The sequence below is a fragment of the Cydia strobilella genome, chromosome 5, assembly GCF_947568885.1.
Source record: "Cydia strobilella chromosome 5, ilCydStro3.1, whole genome shotgun sequence".
Lineage (NCBI taxonomy): Eukaryota > Metazoa > Arthropoda > Insecta > Lepidoptera > Tortricidae > Cydia > Cydia strobilella.
The window spans coordinates 16,583,276-16,610,606 of record NC_086045.1 but is presented as its reverse complement, the minus strand read 5'-3'; the positions used below and the strand labels follow the sequence as shown (position 1 = coordinate 16,610,606).

Sequence of the window (27,331 nt, the reverse complement as noted above, 5' to 3'; positions counted from 1 at the left end):
GACTGAGTTATGACAAAACTCCGCCGGACATTGCCGCATCCGTAATGAGAATGGAGTCGAGATATGACCTTAATTTATTATCACATACTACTGTTCGGTACAACTACAGTCCCGCAATCGACTTTTTGCTATTAAATTTGTATGACAAACTGAGCACAATTTAGCTATAACCGACATAATTTATACACGGCGACTTTTTGCTGAGATAAATACAAACGCGACTGCGTCGCTATTTACTTTACAGATTGATGGTGTTTGTATTGATTTAGCAGCGCGATTTCATCGATTCAACAAGTTTTATCGATTATTGATTCATGGTGAATCGATCGTTACAACGTGTTTTATTGTATCGCGGATAAGTAAATCCTGTAAAGTTCGTCGTCGTTTATAAATTGTAAGTGGCCTATAATAGCATCATCTGGATATTTGCCGGCTTTGGGAACATTAGCAATGCACCTCAGCTTTACGAGAGATAAGCGGCGGGTATCAGAAGTAAAATAGTGGGTGGGAAGGCTGAGGAAGTATTTAATTAAATTCAGCGGCGGGCTTCTGCCCCTCTACATCAGCTCCACTAATCACAGGTAGTTAGAAGGCCGTCGACACGGACATTGACTTAACACAAACAACCATTATTAAGTTTATTTTGCTGTACTTAGTTTTTTTATTGAAAGGGTACATTTTATCGTTTTATTACCAGCTTTTTTTTTGCCAACCACCATTTTTGCCAAATGGACGATTGATGATATTATAAGGGTAGAAAAGTGATTGGCAACATTTATTTACTTATAATTATACCAAAGATAGATATAACTCCGTAATAGATGGATACAGTCTAAGGAAAAAACGTGCCTCGAATATCAAGAAAATTTGATTCTCGTTCAGAGGGCGCTACTAGCTTTGGCCAACTGTCGTATAGATGGCGTTGACGGTTTCGTTTGTTATTTAACAATTTTAACGCATATCAGTGAAAGAACATGGGTCAAAATCATAAAAATAATTAATGCAAATAAAAAAAATCATTTATCCATATTTAAATACATTTTATCGTATTTTTATAAATCTTCATTTTTAGTTTTAAAGTGTGTCGACAGATGGCAGTGAATTTACTGGGGTTACAAAATTTACTATGACAGTACCGCTCTAGTATAAGTTACTCTATGATTATACTTAGTGTTAAAACTATGGTTAAAACTATCCCTATGGCAGTTCCCCAAAGTCTTTTTACTTGGGATTAATTTAAAAAGTAATGAGGCCGTTTTTGTGCTCACCAGTTGGCGCCACTGTAGATGTAGGTCCAGAAAAACAGATCTCAATTTTTTTCTATCTTATTCAAATCTTATTTTTTATAAAATCAATACGTTCTAATATACACAAATGTATTTTAACGTCTAAATGTGTAATTTTTCAACCTGGGTAATTTTGGGTATATTATAGTTGGTACTTTTTTTTAAACCACTAACATTTAATGAGCTATATCTAATATTGTTTACCACGATTAATCAAAGATGGACAAAGATTTACCACAATTATTAATAAGGAGTAAAAATTCCCGATAAAAAAGCTTGAAACTTCTATGCATTTGACATTTTAAAAGACCTCCATCTACACTAGCGCCCCTAGCGGCGAAATTAAACGCGGTAGCCCTGATTGAAGAAATAAGTTTTTACCATATTTTTATTACATGCATGACAGCTGCTGCTAGAAATGTTTTTTGGTAAAGTACGAACAAAGAGATATAACTCCGTAATAGATGGATACAGTCTAAGGAAAAAACGTGCCTCAAAAATCAAGAAAATTTGATTCTCGATCAGAGGGCGCTACTAGCTTTGGCCTACTGTCGTATAGATGGCGTTGACGGTTTCGTTTGTTATTTAACAATTTTAATGCTTATCAGTGAAAGAACATGGGTCAAAATCATAAAAATAATTAATGCAAATAAAAAAATAATTTATCCATATTTATATACATTTTATCGTATTTTTATAAATCTTCATTTTTAGTTTTAAAGTGTGTCGATAGATGGCAGGGAATTTACTGTGGTTACAAAATCTACTATGACTGTACCGCTTTATCTTATTATATCCTCTTTGGTACGAATAATTGATATGCAATTTAATGGTTCCCCTTCACATAAAACTTTTGCTCCGTTGAAGGACTTAAGAAAGACTTCAATGAAATAGTTATTTACGATACAAGTGCGGAAAAGTGGAAATTATATATTATATAACTATTCGCACGTGTATCGTGCAATGTTTTACAGTACATAATTTTAAACTTTCGACATATGCACGAAAAGCTCTTTTACGCACTAGTGCGAGAAAGTAGCACCATATGTACTGTAAACTATTTTAAAGGTTTTGTTAATCCGTATTTTAGTTTTCGAAATAATAATTTTATTCCTTTACAAAAAAAAAACTATCTAAGGCACTTTTTACACATTGATTAGTGCGAGTTCATACATTGCGGCGGTGTAAGTTAAGAAATAAATTTTGACAGTTATGAATTGACCCTTATATTTACCAAGCTAAGACCTATCGTTTAACTGATAGCATTAGTGCAATATATTTAAGGGTCAATTCATAACTGTCTAAATTTACTTCTTACCTTACTCCGACTATTATAGTTTAAAATGTATGAATGAACTCGCACTTAACACTAGGTAATCCTCAGGTAATTAATGTAAACCAGGCCATAAAGTGCCACGACAATACTGCTTTTTGTAAGTTAGGTCTCTATCTCTGTAGAGATAACAAGCAATAAAAACCGACCAAGAGCATGTCGGGCCATGCTCAATGTAGGGTTATGTAGTCCCTTCCGACACAATAGGGTAAACTGAAACTCTTTGATAAAGAAAGATAGTCTTATTGCGATTCCTATAAGAGGAAAGAGAAAATAGTGCCATGCTTTGTCCTTATCACCGACCGGATGGCATCATAGGTAGGAGGCGATGGCGAAATACCGATATTTATAAGAGTGAAAGAGAAAAAATCCTATGCTGCCCAAATTTTATATGAATATTCTTTCTCTTACCCCCCGTTGCTCGGTGGCGTGTCTATAACTACTTGTATATGTCGGCGGCAGATCGTAAAACCGGGCATATCGAGATATTCCTAGGCATATCATGAAACGCCGCCATTTCACGATCTGACTAGCGACAACCGGCCATATCGTTCAAACCTCAACGTTTGACGATTTGCCCGGTGACGTTTAGGCATATCAAATAAGTAGGGTGTGATATTCCTAGACAGATCATGAAACGCCGGCATTTCGTGATCTGACTAGCAACAACTAGCCATATCGTGCAATCTTCAAGGGTTTCAAGTGGAAAGATAAATATCAATTATAAATTAGAATTATATTGTATTAAGCGACTATATTTTACGGTTTTACAACAAAACACAATGGAAAAACAGCTAAATCACATATGATGCCCTAGATAAACTAACAGTTAAACTCGATCAGCTGATGCTTTTCCGCCATTTTGCCGCAAACCAAACTGCGAAATCACCGTGAAGGGGTGATATGCCTAGGCAGATCATGAAACGCCGGCATTTCATAATCTGCCTAGCGACCACTAGCCATATCGTGCAAAGGCAGATCATGAAACGCCGGCATTTCATGATCTGCCTAGTAATATCACCCCTTCACGGCGATTTCGCAATTTGGTTTGCGGCAAAATGGCGGAAAAGCATCAGCTGATCGAGTTAACTGTTAGTTTATCTACGGCATCATATGTGATTTAGCTGTTTTTCCATTTTGTTTTGTTGTAAAACCGTAAAATATAGTCGCTTAATACAATATAATTCTAATTTATAATTGATATTTATCTTTCCACTTGAAACCCTTGAAGATTGCACGATATGGCTAGTTGTCGCTAGTCAGATCACGAAATGCCGGCGTTTCATGTTATTTTACGATGCGCCCGGTATGAAGCTAGGAATATCAACGAATGCAATGGTATGATCGATCTGCCGCCTCTTTTATTAGGCAGATCGTGATATGCCTGGGTTACTCTTAGTCAGATCGTGAAAGGGCGGCGTTTCATGATATGCCTAGGAATATCTCGATGTGCCCGATTTTACGATCTGCCGCCGATATATATACTATGTCTATGATGGGGCCCAATACATATATTCTACGACTCCTCTTTCCGAGCTGACTATAAGAATTTTATCTTTTAAGTTTGCCTATTGTTTTGGACGGATAGCTACGAAACCCTACAATGGGCATAGCCCGACCTGCTTTCTGTCGATTTAAAAATTTAGGTTTTACAAACTAGTTAATCTAAAAAATCAAGTGGTGGTTATATTTTTTTTGTTTCAAACCTTGCAACATTTGTGACATTGACGCATTGTCAAATTACTTTTGTCATAAATATTTTTGAATTTCGTTTACAAAATATAATCGCGCAAACATTGTTTAATATATAATGGATATTATAGACACATTAAAAGTTGGTGAACGAGTGACTAGTACATACGCTGAAAATTATTTTGATGATGAATACAGCCCTTGTCAGAATAACGAAAATAGACCGCTATCAACAGATAGCGAAAAACGAGAAAACAGTGAGAAATCAAATACTAGTCTCAATGGGTTCCGAGAAAACTGGGTATCACCAAGTGATTTACTTATTGGAATAATAGAACTCACTCCACCATTTACATCTAAAATAACGAGAGGGATTACTCATGAGGGTATTATATCCATCGGTAATAGTATATTGGCAAAAGAACGTCAAAAATTTGAAACTGAACTGAGACGATTGCTTCGCGACAATGATGCTTCATGGAACCATATTTTATTGCATGAGAAGCAACAGGTTAAACTTAAAGTAAGGAAATATTTCAAGAAAATATTTGAAGAGAAAAGTAAGGTCATGACTTCAGAAATAGATTTTTTTTACGAGAAATGCCTTCAGGAGCTAGAAAACCATTTGCGTTCTGAAATACAATATGTCCTGGTCAGTGCTCATGCAAATATAACCAGCGATTTAAATATAGAAATAAACAAGAGATTAAAGGAAGAAAGGTGCCTTCTTGAGCAACTTTTAGAAAAGCAATATCGATCGGATATAAATAAGATAACCAAATACTATAAAATAATGTCAGATTATGAATTGAACAAAAATGGCAAGCTTATATCAAAATCACTACACGAAAGAAACGACGCGTTGAATGTTTTCTATAAACAAATTGAAGCTGAAACGGTGACTAGTACTATGTATGTGATGAGTATGGAAAGAAAGAAATGTAAAATAAAACAATTTTTGCTTGAAAATTATCAAAACTCTGATATAAAAGAAAGGCTTGAAAAAATTCAAGCAAAACAAGAGATTATAGATTCATATAAGGAAAGAGAACGGTTTATAGCTGACATCAACTTTGAATGGAAAGAAAAAATAAAAAAAATAGTACAGTTATTTTTGAAGTTTATAAGTTTTAGTCTGAAGTTGCTTCCTGAACAGACTACGTTTTTGCTAGACTTGGAAAAAATGTTTGTTTTGCAACTTAATGAAATTCAGAAACATCCCCAAGTAGCACCACAGATTTTGGTGGAAGTTGAAAATAATTTAAACAATATTTTCCATTTTGATGAATGCGCGATGAAAGCGAATGTTACATGTGATAAGGAACCATTTCAGGTGGTTGGTGATACTTTGGAATCCATCCCAACACCTTACGGTAGCCGCGAAACCTTACCGTCGCACGTAGAACTTCCTGCTATAACGGTTTTACTGGAAAAAAGATTTGTTTATGCCAAATGCAACAAGTTTGATGAAATTAAAGCGTTTTTGGAATCATGCAAATGTCTTGAAGAAAAAGCATGTACATGTTTTGGAAATAAAGAAGAAGAAACGCCATCGAACCCATCCTTTTCCAAATCTGCGTCTATTTCTGGTGAATTAGAACAAGGAAGTCAATCAATTAAAAGTGAATCTTCGATTGAACTAATGCAGCTAGATGATTTCAAACGAAAGGAAGATTGCCCGTTTAAACATTGTCGAGATTGGACTAAGCAAATGACTCTTGATATGTCTAATTTTGTTGAATTTACTGAAGAAAATTTTAAAGTAGTTCAAAATAGATTTACTTCTCCGCTTAAAGAGGTCGAAAGACCAAAATTAAAGAGTGCCAAAGAAATTGCACACAGAAAACTGCCTTTTGTCGAGGGTATAAAGCAGGGTACAAATTATCGTGATGCAGTAACTCAGTGCTCTAGTGACGAGGACATGCCATCCATAGAAATCGAAAAGGATGTTCCAGAATGTACCTGCGTGAATAAGCATAGTTCTCAGCAGTTAAAAGATTATAATGAAAAAGAGTCCAGGAGCAAACTGATTAACGAGATAATGGTGAAGCGCAGAATTTCTATGCAACGTTTATTGTTTAGCAACCCCAACTTACTGAAGATGTTTACCGATGAAAGTTTCGATATAAAGCTTTAAAAGCATTTTTCTACACATAACTTTTCTAATTACTTTTCTCAGTTAACTGTATGTGTTTTAATTTTTATATTTTGAACTGTTACAACTATAAAAATATAAAAAATAGGTAATAACCGCTTATCATTATTCATTAGCTATAACTATATGTAGGTATAAGTCTGAAAAACAAATTGGTTTTGTAATGGACCGGTACACATAATACCGGCGTGCATCGGGCTGATAAAATGAAAGGCTCCCGCCATAACCCGACTTAGACGTTTTCGTTACCATTCTGCATAATCTGCTCTGATGTGACACTCGCCGTTGTTGCGATGTGGTTACTAAAGGGATTGTCGACAGGGCTGTAAAATAAATAGGTAACTACACATTAGTATATTAGGTATAAATACATAATAATAGATACAGGTCGTACAAATCTTTGAAGCTTAATCCCTTAATTAAACTATGTGTATAGGTAAAATACTTAAGTATTGTCCCTCTTGCATTAGTGTGTGTACCGTTTGCAAAAATGCATAACTGTATTACCAACTATACGCCACGTCAAATTAAGCCGAATATGGGCAATCAGCGGAAATAATTCGTGTAGTTTTGAAAATTGATATAGTTATAGCTTGTGGTGTCCAGATAAACATACTAAGTCCTCTAGGGTGGGGGGTGTGCTGAGGGTGTAGGGGGGGTTGAAGGTACCTTTTTTCAGATTTTCACATTTCGAATATCTACGAATAGCATTATAATTACTTCGGACAAAAGTTTCTAAATACAATTTTCTACAAATTAGGTCATATTCATTTTTACTCTACGATCAAAACTTTAGGAGCTGCAGGGATAAAAAATAGACGATTTAAGAAAATGTCGGTTTTTTCGTAGACGTTCATCATAACTCAAATTTTTAGTTTAGAATAAACAAGCTTAGTCACCTGCTAATCAAAAATGCACAATGTAGGGTTCCGTAGTTACCCGTCCGTCAAAGTATACATTTTGCAAAAACTCAAAAATGGCTGAATATAGATCATAGGAAAACCTATTAGAAATGTGCAGTCAAGCGTGAGTCGGACTTAATTACTTGGTTTCTGATCCGACCCCTACGGGTTTTTTAAAGACGTTTCACATAAAAAAATACATTGTTTAAATTGTGTAATGTACGGAACCCTTGGAACGCGAGTCCAACTCGCACTTCGCCGGTTTTTTTTTTGGATAAAATGTAAAAGGAATCGAATGGTACCCTTACTTTATTCGTTTTTGGAAGTTTAAAAAAACATTAAATTTTGTCTTTTAGGTCCTGTATTTTTTATCATTTCCATATATTATTTTAATATCCACATTATTGGCATAAATTGCTCATTTGCTATCTATTTTACTAGATTTTGTTATAAAATTCAACATGTGTCATCACCCCTATTGTCAATTGATTAATTTATCGACATTGTTCTTTCATTAACTGGCTCTCCGTAACAGATAAAATGTTGTTCTAAATTACTTGCGGTCAGGCTACGTCTTCTGATTCTTAGCAGAATATACCGAATTCAAAAAGAAAAAGCTTTTTTCCACCTTGACAAATGTTATTGGTGCATATTTGAAAAGTTTGCGGTTATCAAAGCAGGTATTTATAGGTAATTATGTAATTAAAAATTGAATTAAAGGCCAATTGACTTATGGGTAATTTATATCGTGAATGCTTGATTAATAAATTTAAATTAACACTGCCGTATTAATTAACACTGCTCCATTTATTCCCCAAACTACCCTATTGTGACGTCATTGTGACAAAAGTGGACCTTATAGGTATATAGCTTCGTAGTTTGGTAAGAGCCCGACTCTGGAACCGCCGGCGCGTTCAATTTAACCAGGTGTTAACATAACCCGTGTCAGTGATCACAAATTGCTCGCCGTATCTTGTCGGTTACTCCCTAAACTCTATTCATTTGTTCTTGTTTGCTCCCAGTATTTATTTACGCAAGTTAAGGTAGTTAACGGAAAATCGCCAAATAATATTTTACTATCGCAAAATAAATGGTATGTATTAGGAACGAGGAGGGACTGTCTTGTAAGGCAAATGCTTTATTTGTTGATGAAAATACAAATGTCACTCGGTAACTCGGTATATGCCCGTAAGATTTGAGAAGGTGCCTTCAATGAGGTTAAAAACCCACAGATGTTTCTGTTTCAAACTGTACTATTGGTCTGTGATGGTTCCAAAACAACACAGGAACCATCAAAGTTTATCTTTTTGTTATTTCTTCTGGTCCTCTTGTTTTTGTTTCTTTTTTATATTATTAGGTATTATGGGATTCATTTGCAAAAACATGTTATACACATGCAAAATGCAAGTTTGACTAAACTGGGGTTTGCATGTTCTGTGGAATAAAAAATCTAAATCTGCTTAGGTATAAATCAAACACTATTTGAATCTATTTTCTCCCAAAATACCCGTATCACGGATCATACGGATGAGATTGTATATTACACCATTACGCACGTACTTAATAAGGTTTTTTTTTAATAGATAAAATATTAGTTTTCATTTTACCCAAAAGCATTGTTAAATTTCGCATTTACTACACGATAATATAAATTGCAGCGTTAGCAATGATGCGGGGCGCGGGCGGTGGATCCGCGTTAAGGTAAATTTACACACGTCCCATAACAAGTTAACTTATTAAGTCGTCACAGCTCGGAGTTGCGACTTACGACATTCCTAGAATTACTCCTTAACTGTTAGGAGATTAGTGATGTGCTTTTGGTAAACTTGATAATAATATGAGCATGGTACGTGGCCGGTACATAAGTGATATACTTCTAGATATTTGGCTAAATTCAGTATATTATACTTGTAATTATAAAATAACTATACTCGCTACCATTTCTCTTACAAACTTTATATTCATCTTATTTTTTCAAGCAAATTAAAGAATCTGTATTACATATGTACTTTAACTTAATGCTCTCACTGACCGACACATAAACAAACATACATGTATAACATTTAAAACTTTCGCGTTTTGAACACATATTAAATCACATTACAATCGGGTCTATCGCGAATCTATTTTGTTACCTTTATTTATTTTATTTATACCTTTATTTCACTGGTCGTGAAACATACATGTAACGCAGCGTACTACAACTACGTAGGCGAACATCGCACGAACGCGAAGCGAAGCGATGCGGCTCGGGGTAAATCAATCCTTTGATAGTTGATACCTATAGAAGTGTCTTACGTGGGCTAAATCGTTGCGAACGCGAGCGCCGTGGGCCCGTCGCGCCGCGCCGCGCCGCTTCGCTTCACGTTCGCAAGTTGTTCGCTTACGTGAGACGGACGATATCGGCCTGTCAGTTGTTCGGAACTGTCAAATTTTTGTTCTAACTGACAGGCCGATATCGTTCGGCGGACTGATAGTCAGTGGGCCCCTTTAGGCTCACACCGTCACACTATCCTTCGCTTTATTTCGACGGTTTAAAATATTTATTACTTTAATATTAAAATATACAATTTCGTTTGAATATTCATGCAGATAGGTACACCTATCTTGACCGACATAAAGATTGCTTGAACAAGAGCCGGAATAACAGCCATCACTAGCAAAAGTTCTCAAATAAATCTGCCTACAAAGGAATTTTCGGTTAATTAAATATAATCTTGTTGGAGTTGCCGTAACCGTGTCGTCAAACTTGGCAAGATAAACAATATCGTGACGCGGAATGTTTCAAGCATGTAGGCAACTTGTAGGCAAGCAAATATCTCACTAAATAGTGTGTCCCTCTCTATCTTAGGGCAGGATATTATCTTATCAACCAGACTTGAGTAGTAATTGTAGTATATGTGTTTGTGTTTAATAGTCTCCATATTTAGCTCCTTGCACTACCTGTTGACTTTTGTATGAGTTCTACATTTCCTGCTACCCAAGGGTTGTCTGGAAAAGATCGCTTTTTAGCGATAAGATCGCCTGTTGTTACCTGGTTCTATTTTTCTTTAAAAATGTCTTTGTAGTTTTACATGTATGTAAAATGTATTATTTTTGGTGCAATAATAGTTATTTACGATACAAGTGCGGAAAAGAGGAAATTCGAAACGAGTGGCGATAAATTAAAACACGACCGCAGGGAGTGTTTTAAATCGACATGAGTTGCGAATTACCTATTCGCACGTGTATCGTACAACGATTTACAGTACATATGGCCCTTTAAACTTTCGACATATGCACGAAAAGTGCTATTTGACGCACTAGTGCGAGAAAGTAGCACCATATGTACTGTAAAGAATATTTACTTACTTACTTGCATACGAGGGCTGATCCGAAAGTTGTTAGCTGCTCCGGCTCTACTCATGCGATCACAATATTATTTATACCATTGTGAATTGTGAGGGATCTTTCAGTACTTATTGAAGTGGTGTAAATACATTTTTAGAAAACGATTAGTTTATATTTTAAATTGTTTTACTTCGACGCGTTATTGTTAAAAAAAACAATTAGTTATTTTTAGGTGCTGCTACGAATCTCGGCCGTTCTTTTACATGTAAATCGTTTTAATTGAGTAAACATTATTATGATTTATTAGGTGTCAACAATGAGTCATTTCATTAAAAGTAAAAATTTCTGATATTAAAATATATATATATATATATGTACATATAACATTATTTATCGATTTATGCATTAGAAATAGCAGAAGGAACAGCTGAATAATTAGTCCCGGGTAAATTGAAGTTCGATTTTCAAAAATTCAATACGAAATTCATTTAACTGTGCCTAAAATTGCCGTTTTTTCTAAGGAATTCGTATCTCCATACAAGCTAAATACTCCATACAACAGCTTTCAGTTAAAAATATATAATAAAAAAAAAATTGCTTAATTAAAAAAAACATAGCCATAATTAGCATTGAAATATCCCTCACAATGGTAAATAATATTGTGATCGCATGAGTAGAGCCGGAGCAGCTAACAACTTTCGGATTCCCTCGTTAGTAATGACACGTAGAAGTACCTGTCGGAAGAGCTTAATTATCATGTATACGGAACTAATATGCATACCCCTGGATTTTGGGTGCGGAAATGTTTTACACTAGATAAATCGAATCGAATAATTGTATGTATGTCGCTAAAGAGGTCATGTGTAGCCTATTTTGATAATTTTAAACACTTCATTTTAGCGGAAATGGACGTTTATTCCAATTTTAATACTGCCGGGTAAAGTTAACAGTGTTATGCTAACTTGACGTTTTGCCGTTCCATAATATTGTGTTAAGCGCGAGTTCCCGCGAAATCTGACACAACTGCAGTCTGAATAAACTTACCAACTTCACTCGTGAAAACTTTATTTATTATGTTCAACTATTGTTCTCATTATAATATTTTTTTAAAGTTTAGGTATGACTGTACTTTAAGGTACTAAGTAAAAAAATTATAATACAAAATATAAATAATGGATAAAAGAAGACTAGGTGCCAATAATTCAATTAATCCAATCATATGATATAGTATTGGTTCCCATACATTTCACGACTCCGACGACGTAGTTGAATAATATTGGTACGAAGTTTAATCAAATATATCGGGATACACCGGATAACGTACAACATGAATAATATATAAAGGACAAGGGTCAATTGTCCTAGGTTGAAACAATCGTACACAATTGATTGAAAGCATATATCTATTTATTAATGTCACTTATTTATAACACCGTTTCAATGTTAATTAACGATGTTTCATGGTAGACTATAATTATTACATCTGTTTCACTGTAAAAATTAGAGTGTTTAAAAATTAGAGTAAAAAAAAAAAAAAAAAAAGCATGCACAAGTACACAATGAAACAAAACTCATTTCTTTAAAAGGTTTATAATACAGAAACTGTTAAAGATACCTAAGTTGAAACCAAGAATGCCATACGATAGCCAACTTAATTGTTTATGCTCATACGAAATATCACACTTATAATTTTAAAATAGGTAGTAGGTAGGTACCTAACTACTAACTAGACAACAAAAGCGCACAGACAATATTGATCAAACAAATAACTGAACGTAGCGCCGACGAGGCTCTTTGGTATTAGAAACATCCATAAATATTGAATATTTAATACCTCACTAGTGACATAACGTTAATACACAAAGTCCTTCTTTGGATAAGTACATATATGCAGGTAGTTATAGAAGTGATGTGCCTTAAAAAGTTAGTTTCCAGGTTTGTTCTCTCTTAAACTAGATACAATACAACCAAGTTTCGTTAACTTTATGCATTGTGTGTGTTGATTGTGTTGGAAAAATATAATTGGGCAATCTTACACATGAAAACCTGTTCTCTCTCTGTAGGTAAGCTCATCAATACCTAATAGTCTTGTGAGAACTCAACGAAGATAAATATAGGTACAAAAAAAAGTAGGCAGGTAGTAAAAAGATGAATACCTACAATATTTTTTGTTTATGGCGCAAAATTGTAATTTACATACCTACTAGTAGTTTTATAATTATAAAATAATGTCCTTACCGAATTTAGTTCAAGAAAATGCCAATAAGGTTGATTATAAACTATAATTATATTACCTACTGACCACTGTTAGGAAGTAGGTACATAGGGCAAAATATACTTCTAGGCTAAGTAATAAGAAGTTATAGCGGAAAATGCTTCAAAAGTCCCCGGCCGTAGCTCTTGCGCCGGGGGGCGGAGGCGGGGGGGGGGGAAGCGGGGTAAGAAGGTCCCATTTTTTTGGTTTTTCACATATCTTGGAAACTTTGCGTCGTAGCGCCATGACTACTTAGACAAACCGAAAGCTGATTAGTTTTATTTTTATTTTATAAATGTAAAAATAATAAACTTTCAAGAGCGGCTATCTCAAAAACTATTCAAGATATCGAAAAACTTAACGAAATAAAACTTGTAACAAATTAAATTAACTTTCATTCTGTATAAGTGACCATGTCGCTATGATGCATAGTTTCCGAGATATAATCGGAAAACCGAAAATTGGAACCTTCAATTCAATCCTCCCTCTTCCCCCGGCTCAAGTTCGACTTTTGATATGTTCACCTCCTAACTAGTCCAAACAAAGTAACGAAGTCAAAAATTGTGTTTCAAAAATTTCCCTCTATAACTTTTTTTGTGCATTCATTTCCTGGCCTATTCGTTTTAAACAATTATCAGATTAAAACGTTTCCAAAGCAACGCTACGTTTCAACACGATAGATCTAAGAATATTTAGACATGTAATACCTACTTTAGCATAAATATTTTTTGTGTGTAGTTTAAGTATAAGATGAATATGGTAAGCCTCCTAAGACTCAATGAAAATACAACTTAATAAAAAATTTGGGAATTACTAAAATACATAGGTATTCTATTTATTTTAGCCATTGTGAGAAGGTGCGGTAAATAATATGATTTCTATGCCACTTCGTACCTTAAGGCCAATTTGAACTTACATTCCGATATAAAAGTGATGAAAGTTATATTTGTACAAGTACGAGTGAAATTCACGCGCGTGTCAGATTTATTGATTAAAGATATAGTAATATACTTTATTTAATTAATTAAAATTAATGAAATAGGCAATAAGAAGGTAATGCAGTATTTAATTAAGAACAGGTAGTTACTGCTCAAGGTAATGTATGTATTAAAGGGATACCTACAAGGTTTGAATATGAAAACATGAAAAGTATAAATATTATTTAATTATCAAGTAATATATTTGTGATAGCGGATATAAGTAAAAGTATATCATAGACTTACTGAACATATAATCGATTTACATAATCGGCTCCATTAGCAAAAATTTTAATATTGGATTGTTAAATTAGTCAAGTAAGTACGCTGCGCAATATATTGGTGGCTTGTTATTAGTACTGGCTACCTTAACGTACATACTTGACATAATTTAAAGCAGCAGTAAAACTAGCAAGGGCTGGTATATCATATATTATACTGTAATCAGTTGGAATATACGTTACGTAGTAATTACTAAAAACTCATTTAAGAGGCCGGTGTCGATTTTAGTCGCAAAAATGTAAAATTGATAGATTTAGTCGGTGAAATTGTACAGCTTTTGTTACCTAATTGAAATAACAAGTACTAGTTTCTATTAGCGCATCTTCTTATCTTACCTTTTATCAGATCAATTTGTTGAAAACAGGCTCACTAAATTAGTAATGTTTGCTTTTCTGATGGACGTTTAGGTAAACGCGCGTATAGCACTGATTTTGTCGCTCTTATTTGTAAATTTCGTAAAGTTTGGACGGCTAAACATGGTAATTTTGTATTACACATATCCTGTACTTAACGTTTATCAGACTACATTTTTATTATTATGACTTTAAAGTAGTGTAAATGAAAGTTAGACGAAATCAATTTTCTCCAGAAATTACTTCAAAACAAGTGAAAATTTCTCTGAAAATCGACTTAATTTCAACGTAATTTTGATACTTAAACAATCTACAACATTTGTTGAAACTATTCTTATACATCAATTTGTATAATTTACCACCATACATTTTTGATGAATTTTTAAAAACTGCCACTTCTTTTCATATATTACCGGAGATGCACGCTTGCGACCTCATTATTAAAAGGCAAGATGAGAAGACGTGCTAATAGAAACCAATACTTGTTATTTAGATATTACGTAACAAAACGTGTATAATTTCAACGACTAAATCTATCAATTTAAAATTTTTGCTCCAAAATCGACTACGGCCTCTTAAAATCACGCTTTTTAGGTCATCATAGGTCACATTGAAGATTGTAACGTACATACCATCAGACTATAATAAAAGCAAATCACACAGAAAGATATAACAAGTCATAAAAATCACAAACAATAGAAATATAAAATTGACACTTAACTTGGTTCCTCGTCGTTAGCTCTCCAACCGAGAAGTGCCTCACAATTGTCAGCACCCGCTTATATTACATCAGGCTTTACCCCTTCCACCACTTCTTGGTAGGAGAAACAAAGTACGATGTTTCCGGCACATCCGGTTATCGTAATAATCAAATGTAGCAAATACAATTTATATGAAAATAAACCGATAGTAATTTAGGAGGCTCATAATAAATAGATTAATTTATTATTAGCTTAAGACGGAATAATAAAATTGTCATCTAAGACTACCGCACATCCGGTTAGCGTAATAATTGAATTTAACAAATGTATTTGCTACATTTAATTTAATTTATTATAGAATAATTAACGCAAACTAATACACATTTAATCGTGGCTAATTATTATTAATAGTTTATTTACGTTACTTATGTTCTGATAGTTATGGTCACGAAATATACATGAAGGGTAGTTATTGGCTGTGCTAAATTATTATAATTTATATCGATATACGGATTACCTTAGCAAAAGTGAACTTTTTCGTGAAAATGTAAGTGTGATCGTTGTTAATAATACGTATCTCACACGCGAATGGAAACAAAATGACATCATTTTGATTTCGGAATATAAGTTTGAATTGGCCTAAAGGAGTCAAAAAATATGACAATATGAGATACAAAACTTCCGTGAGACACAGACATATAAAATATATTAAAATGGGTAGGGTGCGAGTGACCCGTTTTAATATATTAAATTTATATGAGATACCTAGCGCATTTTATATTTATTGTCACTGTGACAGGATACGGAATGGCACAAAATCTAATTGCTTGATTTCCAGTTGACACTAAGTATTACATATTATATATCAATCACCTATTAGAATTAAACAAAAATTGTAAGATAACAGACATTGATAATTCAATTAGGCACGTGTCATTTCTTCTTGTTTTAAAGGCTACGCGGAAAAGTGCAGCACTGCCGGGCTTGCTTTACATTAGCTTCCCCGCCATTCGGAATGAGCTCCTGAAACAGCGTGACGTGACAAATGTGACCGAGAAATCTATGTGGCCAAGTTTATACAACCGTGTTTTGCTTAGAAAATGCACAGATACAAGTCAGCCAATAAGAATACACATAAGTCTCGTAAGATAGTGATTATTAAACCATCGAAATACGAAACCACTGAGGCGATTCACGCCAACAGAAAATACTGGGGAAATGTTTTTGATAAATTGGATACGCCTGCCCAAGTAAGTACCTACGCATGTACTTAAATAATGCTTTGGGTCAAATGAAAAATAGTATAAGTTTCATACAAGTTCTAGAACTTGTATCGTTTTTCACTCTACACGTATTCGATGTTTCATGTTACTAGACTCTTGACATTTTATTTAAAATGTGTATACGAGTATGTATGTATATTTATTAATAAAATGTGTTTATTTAACCATGTATTTACACTTAGTGACTTATCCATAGGAAGAAGAGCAAAATCAAAATCGAGACGCCGAGAGCACCTATTTGGCTGAAATATTGCCCGAGAAACTATACCGCAAAGTTTGCAGTACATTGGACTTGCCACTGAAAAAAAATTTTTCCAAAGAAGAAATCGAGGGTCCGATCGAAGGTAAGGTCCATAACACCAACTTTAAATTAAGGAGTTGGGTATTAATTCACTGACTATATAATTTAACCTTTCGTATGCGCATGTCAAAAAATTGCCATCGCTCGAATGCCAGCAATCGTGACAACTTCGTGTTTAAGTTATATATGGAGCAGAACTGCTCCTAAGCATACGAAAGGTTAAATGCATATTATTTTATTTATTTGTCACTCCTTTGGGCATAATTTCTTTTTTTATACGATGTACTTACCTATAATATGAATCGAGATGTTTGCTGAGAGGGTCGAATGGATTTACCCGAGTTTGAAGTTAAGCGACACATGCAACTAAGACACGAGTGGGCACGAATAGATTGACCATAAGTAATGCTAATGTTCCTTATTACGGTGTGAGTGACGTCTTAAATATTATACCTACTACTCTTTTGCTCTGAATATTTTTTAAAGAACTTCATACTTTTTCGTTATTTTATAAAGAAAAAAGTGCACATCAATTAATCACACATCACATTATTAGGACTAAGCAGGTAAAATATATGGCAGTGCTCAATATTTGACATTGATGAAGGTAGTACCTAATCTGTTAAACAAAAGCCTTTGTTTGTTTTGTGCGAGCGATCGGCCATTGTGTGCCATTGTTCCTGAGCGCGTGCTACGGCGCGTGCCATTGTAAGACACAATGGCACACAATGGCCGACCGCTCACAGCAAAGAAACAATGGCTTTTCTTTAACAGATTACCGTCTATGGGCGTAAAAATCTTTTGAGAAGATGCAGACTATACTACCATGGAGTTTTCATTTCATTTACTTTATTAATACCATGCATTTTCATTCGATGCTCAATTTACACGAAGTTTAGCTGTTTTGGTGCAATTTCCGCGGTTCATGGCGTCAGTGTGAAACTTAGAGCATTTAAAAACCGGAGTTGCCTTTAAGAGCTTACCCCTCTGTCGAAAACCTTGCCCAATGGTCATACTCATCACTCATACGTATGGTATGGACTGACGTTTATTATCTGACATGGCTATTTGTACGTTACGTACAAATAGCTAAACATTTGACGTGCCCCTCCCCCTCAAAAATTGGCAGACTATTTTGTACAGAAAATGACAAGGCGTCTCCAAAGGTGTGAAACGAGTATAGGTACTATCCATCGCCAACGCCAAACATTATTTAAGGCTGCCAACTTCGAAATTCTGGCAAGGTTATTCCAATGTATGGAGTTGTGAATTAGTTAAAAAGAAATCATGTAACTGGGGCTGCTCAACTAACTCAGGATTTGACGATCTACTATTTTCTGAATCGCTAAATTCTTAACAGGCCCTATTTATTGTTGCCCACAATATTTCAATCTCGAATTCACTATCGGCCCTCGAAGATGCCATCATCCAGATCCCGATCATCTTTACATCCAGAGGATTGATAATAATGCTCAATAACTGCACCTCGTGGATTACTTTCGCATCATCAAAAAACTATACATAATTTTATTATTACGGTACGCCAAATTCAAACTTATGCCAACGTCATAAAGACTGACAAGTGCCAGCGTTCCTCACTTGTTTTGTGTAAGAAATATATGAACCTCAATGCATGGTGTACCATATCGGGTACGTTTGAAAAATATTGCTCGACGTTATCTAAACATCTCAATACTGCAAAATTAAACTTACCTTTCAATAATGCACAGTTTAACAGTCACTAAACTTTTCTTGCTTTTTCACTTTTTAATAGTACATTATGATACAAGTGTGCTAAGTTGGTTATTACACACGACACGAGGCGATATTGTTCGCGCGAGCTGTAAGCGAGCGCGCAATAAGAAAGCCAATGTGTGTAATGACCAATGCACACGCGTTTCATACGACGTTTTTCAACACACTTGCGAGAAAAAAAAAGATACTCATATTAATCAAATTTTAATAGTTAAAACAGTTAGTATTGTGTGTTGCATCTGTCATACTGCCGGCCGCCCCTCGCCCCGGCCGCGGGCGGCGAGCCGAGCGGGCCGGCCGGGCCGCACACCGCGCAGGCGGTCGGGCGCGCCGGTGTCCGCCAGTCCGACCAATTAAAGAAGGCCCCCTTTCCATGCATATTATTAGCAATCAATTACCTTCTTAACTCAGTCGGATAATATAATGAAAAAGCACGAGTGGAATAATACACTGAAAGAGCACACGTGTTTAATATCTAGGATTATGAGCCAATAATCGGTGGAATAAAAACGTCGTTTTGAGCAAGTGTGTTGAAAAATGATTTACCTATTTATAGCACTTCGAAAGTTGTCAAAACAGATTTTACAACCGAATAACGAAATTTAATCGATCGCTCGATACCTTGGTCATTTACTGCTGCCTTGTGGCAACACGCCGAACTATTATAGTAGCCTTGTATGTCAAGTAATCTTAAAAGTATAACAGATGTCGCTGCGTACCTGATTTTTAACTCAATTCGCACATATTTCTGTTGTGGCATATGTGGAACTGTATGCATTGTAGGGTTACTGTACCGATTTAGATAAAATTTGGTATGTAGATAGTTTGAGGCCCGAGGAAGGACATAGGATAGTTTTATTCATGATCATCATTCCACGCAGACGAAGTCGCGGGTAGAAGCTGGTATTATTATAGTTTATATTTTTGATAACTTTTTGTTTTTTTAGAGAAGCGTCGTGGTAGGATCGTGAAGGAACCTGTTTTATATTTGAGAAAAACCATTCGTATCGATAGAGAGATTGACTCCGACACTGAAGTAGAAGTTTCTCCCAGGTAATGTGCACAGCGCGTAGCGCAAATCGGCAGTCTTATGGACTTAGGGTATGCGCGCACGAGCAACTTTTGTCGCCGCGACTATTTTGTCACTCACATCAAGTCTATGGGCTAGTATGGAAGTGCGCACACGTAGCGACGTGACTCCCGGGAGACGTTTTTGTCCGCGGGTTCGGTGACAAGCCCGCGACGAAACTGTCTCCTTCCCTATTGTTTCAATGCAAGTGCGCGCACGGGCGACAAATAAAGCCGCCGGTCGGCCCCGCGAAGCACGTTCGACGTGTTGCCTCTCTGTCGCACTTGTAAATTCGTATGTAAGTGCGACAGGGAGGCAACACGTCGAACCTGGTTCGCGGTAGGACCTCAGAAAGTCTCCCGCTTGTCACGTCGCTACATGCGCGCACTTTCATACTTACCCATAGGCTTGATGTGAGAGACAAAATAGTTGCGGACACAAAAGTCGCTCTCGTGCGCCCATCACAAGCAACTTAGTCGCCAGGCGATTTATTTGTCGTAAAGAGACAAATATTTAAATCGCCTGGCGAATAAGTTGCTCGTGCGCGCATACCCTTACACTACTCAGGGTGCGTAGTCAACATGCCAATCGTTTACGCTCCGTAGCGAACGAAACGCAACTATCACTGTCGCACTAATATGGAAGAGTGATAGAGAGACACAAGCGTTTCGTTCTCGTAGTGCAAGCGATTGTCACCATGGCTAGGCAGTAGGCACCCTGGGCTCAGTACTCTTTTATTAACCAATCTAAATTGAAACCTGTAAATTTACATAGGTACCTATCACAAAATAGTTCCACTGAACACTACAGAGAACATTTTGTGATATGAAAATTTGTACTTGCTACTGTAGCCTGAATTACCGTAATATATCTACGCAATAAATCAATCATTAGTTCTTTCAATCGGTTTACTGATGTTTCGCCGAAAATTGTATTGCATAATTTCACTTGGCAACCAACTTTTCGCCAAAGTTTAATTTGGCCGAATTTCATTTCCCAATTTTACATAATTCAACCTAACCTTTTTTTTTTGATAACCCAGGGGGAATCCTTTATGGATCCCACTGGCCCGGGAGAAGCCTAGTGGGTATGTCCGACTCCCACGGACTAAACCCCCTGGGGTGTTCCGCCGCGCGCTTTGTTGACGGGGATTCGGGAACTCGATTGTAGACCTCCGATACCCCGTCGGCAATCCAACCTAACCTAACCCAACCTAGTACGTCATTTTCATTTCCATTTTTGGGGTTGGGAAATGAAATGGTTGCGAAATAATTATTTGGTAAAATTTCATTTGGGAAATGAAACTGATGCCATAAGTTTGTCGGGAAGTGAAATTTGGCGAAAAATATTTTGGCTAAACGGCGGTATCCCCTTTCAATCGTATTAGTATGATTAAGACAGTAAAAAAGCTATTGGAGACTAAAGAAAGCAGACGTCGTCCTGTAGGTAACTTTGAGCTGCTTAACAGGAAAGGGGACCGTCGCTTCTCCATACAAACGAAGTCCCCATTTTCCTCTAGATATTTACATTATGGAAAATATTTTGACATAATTTGATGTATATTAACCATGGCTATGCCCCTACGTTTGACTTTTTTGGATTTTTTGATTATTGTAAAAATTTGGAGCGAAAAACCGTATTTATACTAATTTTAAAATGCATCTAGTTTTGGCACAGCTATATGGTTGATATACAACAAATTGTGTCAAAATATTTTCAATTATATCAATATCCAGAGGAAAATGAGGACTACGTTTGTATGAAAAGGCGATTTCAAACGGGTCCTCCTCGAGGAAAGTACCTAATCATTTCAACGACTGAAAAGACGACCTAGACAGTGAATCCAAAGTGTGTGTAATTATTTATTAGAACTTTTCTTACTTATAATATAAGGCTAACTTATGATAACATATTTCTTTACACGTACTTATTTATCAACGTCAATTTAAGCGCTCTTTTAATTAACAACAAATTCTTAATCAGACTACATATAAATATCTCACGCACGCTGCTCATGCTGTAAGCACGATTCGTGAATAAACGTTTTTTTATTTTTATTTTAAGAACGTGCACATACACTCACGAGCAATGAATGGACATTTCTGAACAAATTAACCGACCCGTTTTTATTGGTCTTGAGCGTAGGTTTTTCTTTTTTAATATCGTAGACGGATTTTGTTGCGCCTAAGTTATTATGTCACATATTAAACTTCGTATTATTTCTAAGAGAGACGATGATATTACTTGCTAATAATTGTTTTCTTATCTTAGAAACTTTCTTTGGAATAAGGGAAAAGAGATGTTGTAAATTGTAATTTATGTTGATGTTATGGTATAGGTTTTAGTTGAAATACATAGTTATGAAGTCAGAAGTTTACCAACAGAGTTACCCAGCAAGATGGAGTAAATGTTCACTGGGAACTTTTAAAAAAGCCCGAAAGAGAGCAAGTGACCTGGCCGACGCACTACCTTCAACCAGAGCGGGAGGAAGAAAAATCTCTCGTCCGGAAAGCCGACGACCTCACAGACCGGGTAAAACTTGACACCCACATTGTATTTGCAAGTTTACCATGTTGGCAACTTTTCCCGCTGTTTTCTATTTTGTACTTAGTTTTTCTTTGAAATAATTGCTTCATATTGGATTACTTATTTTGGGCATTTACATTCCGCACAATTATTTCAGTAACTAATTTATTGTTATTTGTGTACCTAACTAATTAAGCAATAAGCAAATCATTGCTCACTTCACACACATATTTATGGGCATAAAAAGAATTTTACCTACTCGTTAATGAAAATTTGTTTCGATAAAGTCGGCCAAAGAAATTAAATCTATATACAAAGAAATTCAACATACATAACAAACTAATAATGATACTTTTAATACTTATGGCAAAGTTGAAAAATATTCCGGTAACCTCCTTCTTTGTATATAAAAATGCTACCATTGTGCATTGCCGTTTTTCAGATTGTGCATGAGTTTTGTGAATATATGACACAATTGGGAGGAAATCAACAATCGCAATTGTTTAAACCGAAAGCTATAAAGGAGCTTTTCCAGGTAATAATTATTTATTATGTATGATGCAACATATGTATCTACTTTTAAAATGTTGTATGGTATCTGTTTTTCATATAATAAAATAGAGAAAACTTAAACACCAAATTAAAAATATACACCAAATTGTGTAAAAATATTTTTCTGTTCTGCGTATAGAAAACGATAACATTCGGCACGCTGCGCTAATCGAAGTTGCCGCTTTCCGGCTCCGTCGAACAGAAAAATTGTATATACACCTCGGCCAATAAATAAGAAAGCCTCAGTTCACATAAAGCTTCGCCTCGGCCGACAATTACATGTGATTTTCTGAGACATTTTTTACTTTACTGCCCTATTAGGTATGTACTCGTAATATATAATTTCACTATATGTATCCAGAGAGGAAAATGGAGAAGAAAGCCGTCCCCTACTACCCCTTCAAGTGCCTATTTATTTTACGATTTAAGTATTAGCTGATTAATGAATCCATATTTTCAGATTGAATTTGACACGCACGTGGCTCGCAGTCTTCAAGTAATTCCAAAAGAGTTGCCATCTGTAGAGGAAAATATTGCAGAAGTTACTGGGAATCCCGAGGTTCGCAATAGCTATTATACCGTTAGCGATTTTCAATTAGTTCATAAAAAGAAAAATAGTATATTTTACTTCCAACTTTTTAGCTATCGCAATATGCAGTATTGGAGAGGGAAGTGACGAGGGACATCAAAGCCGAGCAACGCCCTGACATTCTGGAACCCTTCAACCGATCACTCCCGCACCGCGAGCAAGCACACGCTCCTCATAATCAAACCAAGAGTATGTGGCGGTCAGCTCGCCACGTTCCTAAAGACCTCGTCTCACTAAAAACAGTTTGGGAAGGCATCACTAACCTCAGGTTTGGCTGTTTTTATTCCACTCTGGTTATGCCAGAGGTGATATTCGGCATGGATGAGTGTGACATTATGTGAGGTTACCTGAGTTTAAAGCAGAGGCGCCTTCCAGATATTTTTTCATACATCGACCCGCCTGTTGCTATATCTATAGCACTCACATTATGTTGCTGTCAAACTCGCACAGTGACACTGATAACCGGCATCATGGGCGGGACAGCTATATAATTATGCAACAGGCGGGTCAATGTACGAAAATTTATCTTTTCCTTTAACAAAACACAATTTACAGTGTACCTATGGTTGGTCAAACCAAATTGTCAGTAAATAAGAACAAAAAAAACTATACTCATCCTTTTCTCTTGGGCTAGCACCCAACTACTAGTGTAAGAAAAAGATAGTATGATTCTCTCTGTCTATGTTGAAATGAGACAATCCTTTGACAAACTATATAATTATCTAAAGTTTAAAACAGTTTGTTGGCGATGCGCTCAACTTAAATAAGGTATTTAGGCACTATAATATATCGCCAACACAGCTGCCTGTAATAAACCCTATTTCGACGCAATGAGTAAATTACCTCACGTTTAAACAGACTTCTAAATTGCATTAGTAGGTACGAAAAAAGCATAATACCTAACTGTGTTACGTTCCTTATCACTTTAAAAGATTATAATCAGTATCTAGTTTGTATACTTAAATTAAATAACATTCGAGCAATCCTCGGACGCATAACAATTTGCTTTTTGTTAATTCGCAGGAGCGTTAAAGAGTATTGCCGCTGGATGATTGATCATCCAGAGTATAACCGAGCCCCTTACCTGAGCAGTCTAGGCATGTTCGACTCTGCCGTGCTAGAAGCCAGGCTCACCCTGGAGTCACTCCAAAGGATGGCGTCTCCGGCGGTGGCAATTAATTCCCCCAGTTCTAATGTATCAGCACCAATAGAACACATCCGAAGAAGGCTTTCTCAGTTGGCTGATATGGTATAAATAAGTACCTGCAATGTTCAAAAATTTTTGTTCCTTCTAATTTTTGTTTTCTAAATATAAAAAACAACCTTTGACCAATAGTTGGTTTCATTCGTTCAAGTCATTCATACCAGCTATTCCGACCTTGGCACGATGCCGATAAACAAGATAACGTTTATATAGTTGCCACTCATATATATTCAAGCACTCGCGCAATATCTCGCAGACTAAGAAAACGAATCACTTAGTTTAAAATATTGGAATTTACTTTTCGGCTACAACGATGACTGAAAGTGTCAGTGAAGGTGTAACGAAACTGGATTTTGAAACTGTTTTGAATAATGCCGTAGGAGAATTTGGCAAATACCAGTTGATTAGTATCTTATTGTTAGCAATACCAGCGGCGTGTTCGGGATTTATGGCTGGAGATTACATTTTTACTGCAGCCAGGCTTCCACATCGATGCACCGTGCCACTATGTGACGGACTAGAACCAAAGTACCTACCAGAATGGATATCAAATGCAATACCAGAAACTGCCACAGGCTTTGATGAATGTAACCGATATATAAACATAACTAATACTACTCTGGGCGATGTGTGTCCCGCAAGCATGTTCGACAGAAATAGAACCGAGAATTGTGACAGCTTCGTGTTCGAGAGAACGAACACCGTTGTGTATGATTTTAATTTACAATGTCAAGAATGGCGAAGAGCTCTGGCTGGGACGTTCAATAGCGTTGGAGGAATGGTAGCTCTAATTCTTGCCGGCTACATATCGGACAATTTGGGTCGACGAATGTCTATTGTATTTTTTGGATTTAACGAAGCTCTGACTGGTCTGATAAGAGCATTTTCAGTTAACTATGCTATGTACGTTGCTTTTCAATTTTTGCAGACGGCAATCGGTGGCGGGATATTTAGCGCCAGTTACATTCTAGCGACAGAACTAGTTGGACCAAAGTACCGTGTTCTTACAAGCGCTACGATGTCATCTGCATTTGCTGCGGGTCAAATGATAGTGGGTCTTGTAGCTTCAGTAGTAACGGAATGGCGGCATTTAACCTTGGTGCTATTTTGCCCCGTATTTCTTACAGTGTTTTACCACTGGATTGTTGATGAAAGTCACCGTTGGTTGCTGAGCAAAAATAAACAGGAACAAGCTAGAGCCACGCTCAATCACGTAGCTGGTGTCAATGGCCGTCCTATTTTACCTTCCGATATCAAATATTTGTTGACAGCGATACCAAGAAAAATGGAAGCAAACAAGATTGACACCAAAACACCTTTATTAATGCGAGTCGTTAAAAGTCGTGTTATGTTACGAAGGTGTTGCACCACTCCAGTGTGGTGGATTACTACTACTTTCATTTACTATGGTTTGTCAATAAACTCGGTTAGTCTTTCAGGAAATATGTATTTGAATTATGTTGCGACCGCAGCCGTAGAAATTCCAGGCTATTGGACGGCAGTTTTAGTATTGGATAGAGTAGGAAGAAAAGTGACTTTATTTACGGGTTACATGTCGTGCGCCATTTGTTGCATTTCATTTGCTTTTATCTCTAATGATATGTATGGTTTGTCACTAGCTTTATACCTTACGGGCAAATTTAGTATAGCTGCCGTCTTCACTTCATTGTATCTGTATACTTCTGAATTGTATCCTACGAGGCATCGACACTCGTTCCTGGGGTATTCTTCAATGATGGGTCGCATAGGTTCCATTATATCTCCACTGACACCACCTCTGATGGAGTATTGGTCGGGAATACCGTCGGTGCTGTTCGGCGCGATGGCGGTCATCTCGGCGGTGTTGGTCCTCTCGCAGCCGGAGACGTTAGGAACCAAACTACCGGACACCATAGAAGACGCGGAGCTTGTTGGATCTGCGTAAAAGAAAAATATACCTACCTACTAAGGTTGCGTCTTAACCTATTAGCGCCTTAACTATTTTAAGGTTTCAGATAAAAATATTTTTTAAATACACACATTTTTAATCAATAAAAAGCTTGTGAAATTTTTAAAGATGATGCTCTACGACACAACGGCGCCTCTGTTGTCTTTTCAAAGCATCAATAGCAGTGGATAAAACAAGGCGCCAAAAGTATCTGCGAAACATGTTTTTTTATGCCGAAACCGAAACTTCAGTCGGACACTAGTTTTAACGTTTTTCAATAAATCTCAAAGTATAATTCTTTTTAAAATATTGCTAGTCAAATCGCTCGGGTACATCGTCATATACAATCATAGTATAAAACAAAGTCGCATCCTGCTGTCTGTCTGTCCCTATGTATGCTTAGATCTTTAAAACTAGGCAACGGATTTTGACGGGGGTTTAATAGATAGAGCGATTCAAGAGGAAGGTTAATATGTATAATACATTCTTATGTATTATACATATAAACCTTCCTCTCATTCCACTGTTGAACTGATGTGGATGCCGAAACTGATAGTTGTGCATCTCGAATATATAGGGGCCCTGCATTGCACCGTGCGGGGCGGGTCGCTAGTTTAAAATAAATGAAAGTTACACAAGTTTTCTTGATTTTTTTCTATTGAGCCTACATTTATCTTTTAAGGTTTTGGCTAGTCTGCCCCGTGAAAATATAGTCTAGTTTTCGTGATTGATTAAAACTTGTAGAAAATCTATATAATAACTACAATTTTGTAACTCTCTTAAATAATCCAATACCGAAATAAAAATCACAAGAGGCCGGTGTCGATTTTAGTCGCAAAAATGTAAAATTGATAGATTTA

At 36.1% G+C, this 27,331-nt stretch overlaps 3 protein-coding genes across 3 annotated transcripts; all 3 read left to right on the top strand.

The window, feature by feature from the left end:
* The first annotated feature begins 4,345 nt into the window (after nucleotides 1-4,345).
* LOC134741468 (uncharacterized) lies at nucleotides 4,346-6,458 on the top strand. Its single transcript, XM_063674251.1, has one exon. It carries the CDS (start codon nucleotides 4,430-4,432, stop codon nucleotides 6,446-6,448), a length of 2,019 nt encoding a protein of 672 aa, XP_063530321.1. The 5' UTR covers nucleotides 4,346-4,429; the 3' UTR covers nucleotides 6,449-6,458.
* Nucleotides 6,459-16,268: 9,810 nt separating this feature from the next.
* On the top strand, nucleotides 16,269-24,673 carry LOC134741529 (uncharacterized). The gene is made up of 8 exons (XM_063674342.1): nucleotides 16,269-16,515; nucleotides 16,745-16,892; nucleotides 19,552-19,657; nucleotides 22,058-22,205; nucleotides 22,642-22,734; nucleotides 23,212-23,310; nucleotides 23,394-23,608; nucleotides 24,364-24,673. Exons 1-8 carry the CDS (start codon nucleotides 16,366-16,368, stop codon nucleotides 24,593-24,595), a joined length of 1,191 nt encoding a protein of 396 aa, XP_063530412.1. The 5' UTR covers nucleotides 16,269-16,365; the 3' UTR covers nucleotides 24,596-24,673.
* An 80-nt stretch (nucleotides 24,674-24,753) lies between these two features.
* On the top strand, nucleotides 24,754-26,854 carry LOC134741512 (organic cation transporter protein-like). Its single transcript, XM_063674316.1, has one exon. The coding sequence runs from the start codon at nucleotides 24,858-24,860 to the stop codon at nucleotides 26,466-26,468; it is 1,611 nt and encodes a 536-aa protein (XP_063530386.1). The 5' UTR covers nucleotides 24,754-24,857; the 3' UTR covers nucleotides 26,469-26,854.
* Nucleotides 26,855-27,331: the final 477 nt, after the last annotated feature.

What these genes read in the sequence shown, in the direction of transcription:
- LOC134741512 (XM_063674316.1), top strand. Translation starts at nt 24,858, where the DNA reads ATGACTGAAAGTGTCAGTGAAGGTGTAACGAAACTGGATTTTGAAACT.
- LOC134741468 (XM_063674251.1), top strand. Translation starts at nt 4,430, where the DNA reads ATGGATATTATAGACACATTAAAAGTTGGTGAACGAGTGACTAGTACA.
- LOC134741529 (XM_063674342.1), top strand. Translation starts at nt 16,366, where the DNA reads ATGCACAGATACAAGTCAGCCAATAAGAATACACATAAGTCTCGTAAG. An exon ending in AATTGGATACGCCTGCCCAA is followed by an intron (nt 16,516 to 16,744) that starts GTAAGTACCTAC and finishes ACTTATCCATAG; the next exon opens with GAAGAAGAGCAAAATCAAAA. An exon ending in CCGACGACCTCACAGACCGG is followed by an intron (nt 22,206 to 22,641) that starts GTAAAACTTGAC and finishes GCCGTTTTTCAG; the next exon opens with ATTGTGCATGAGTTTTGTGA.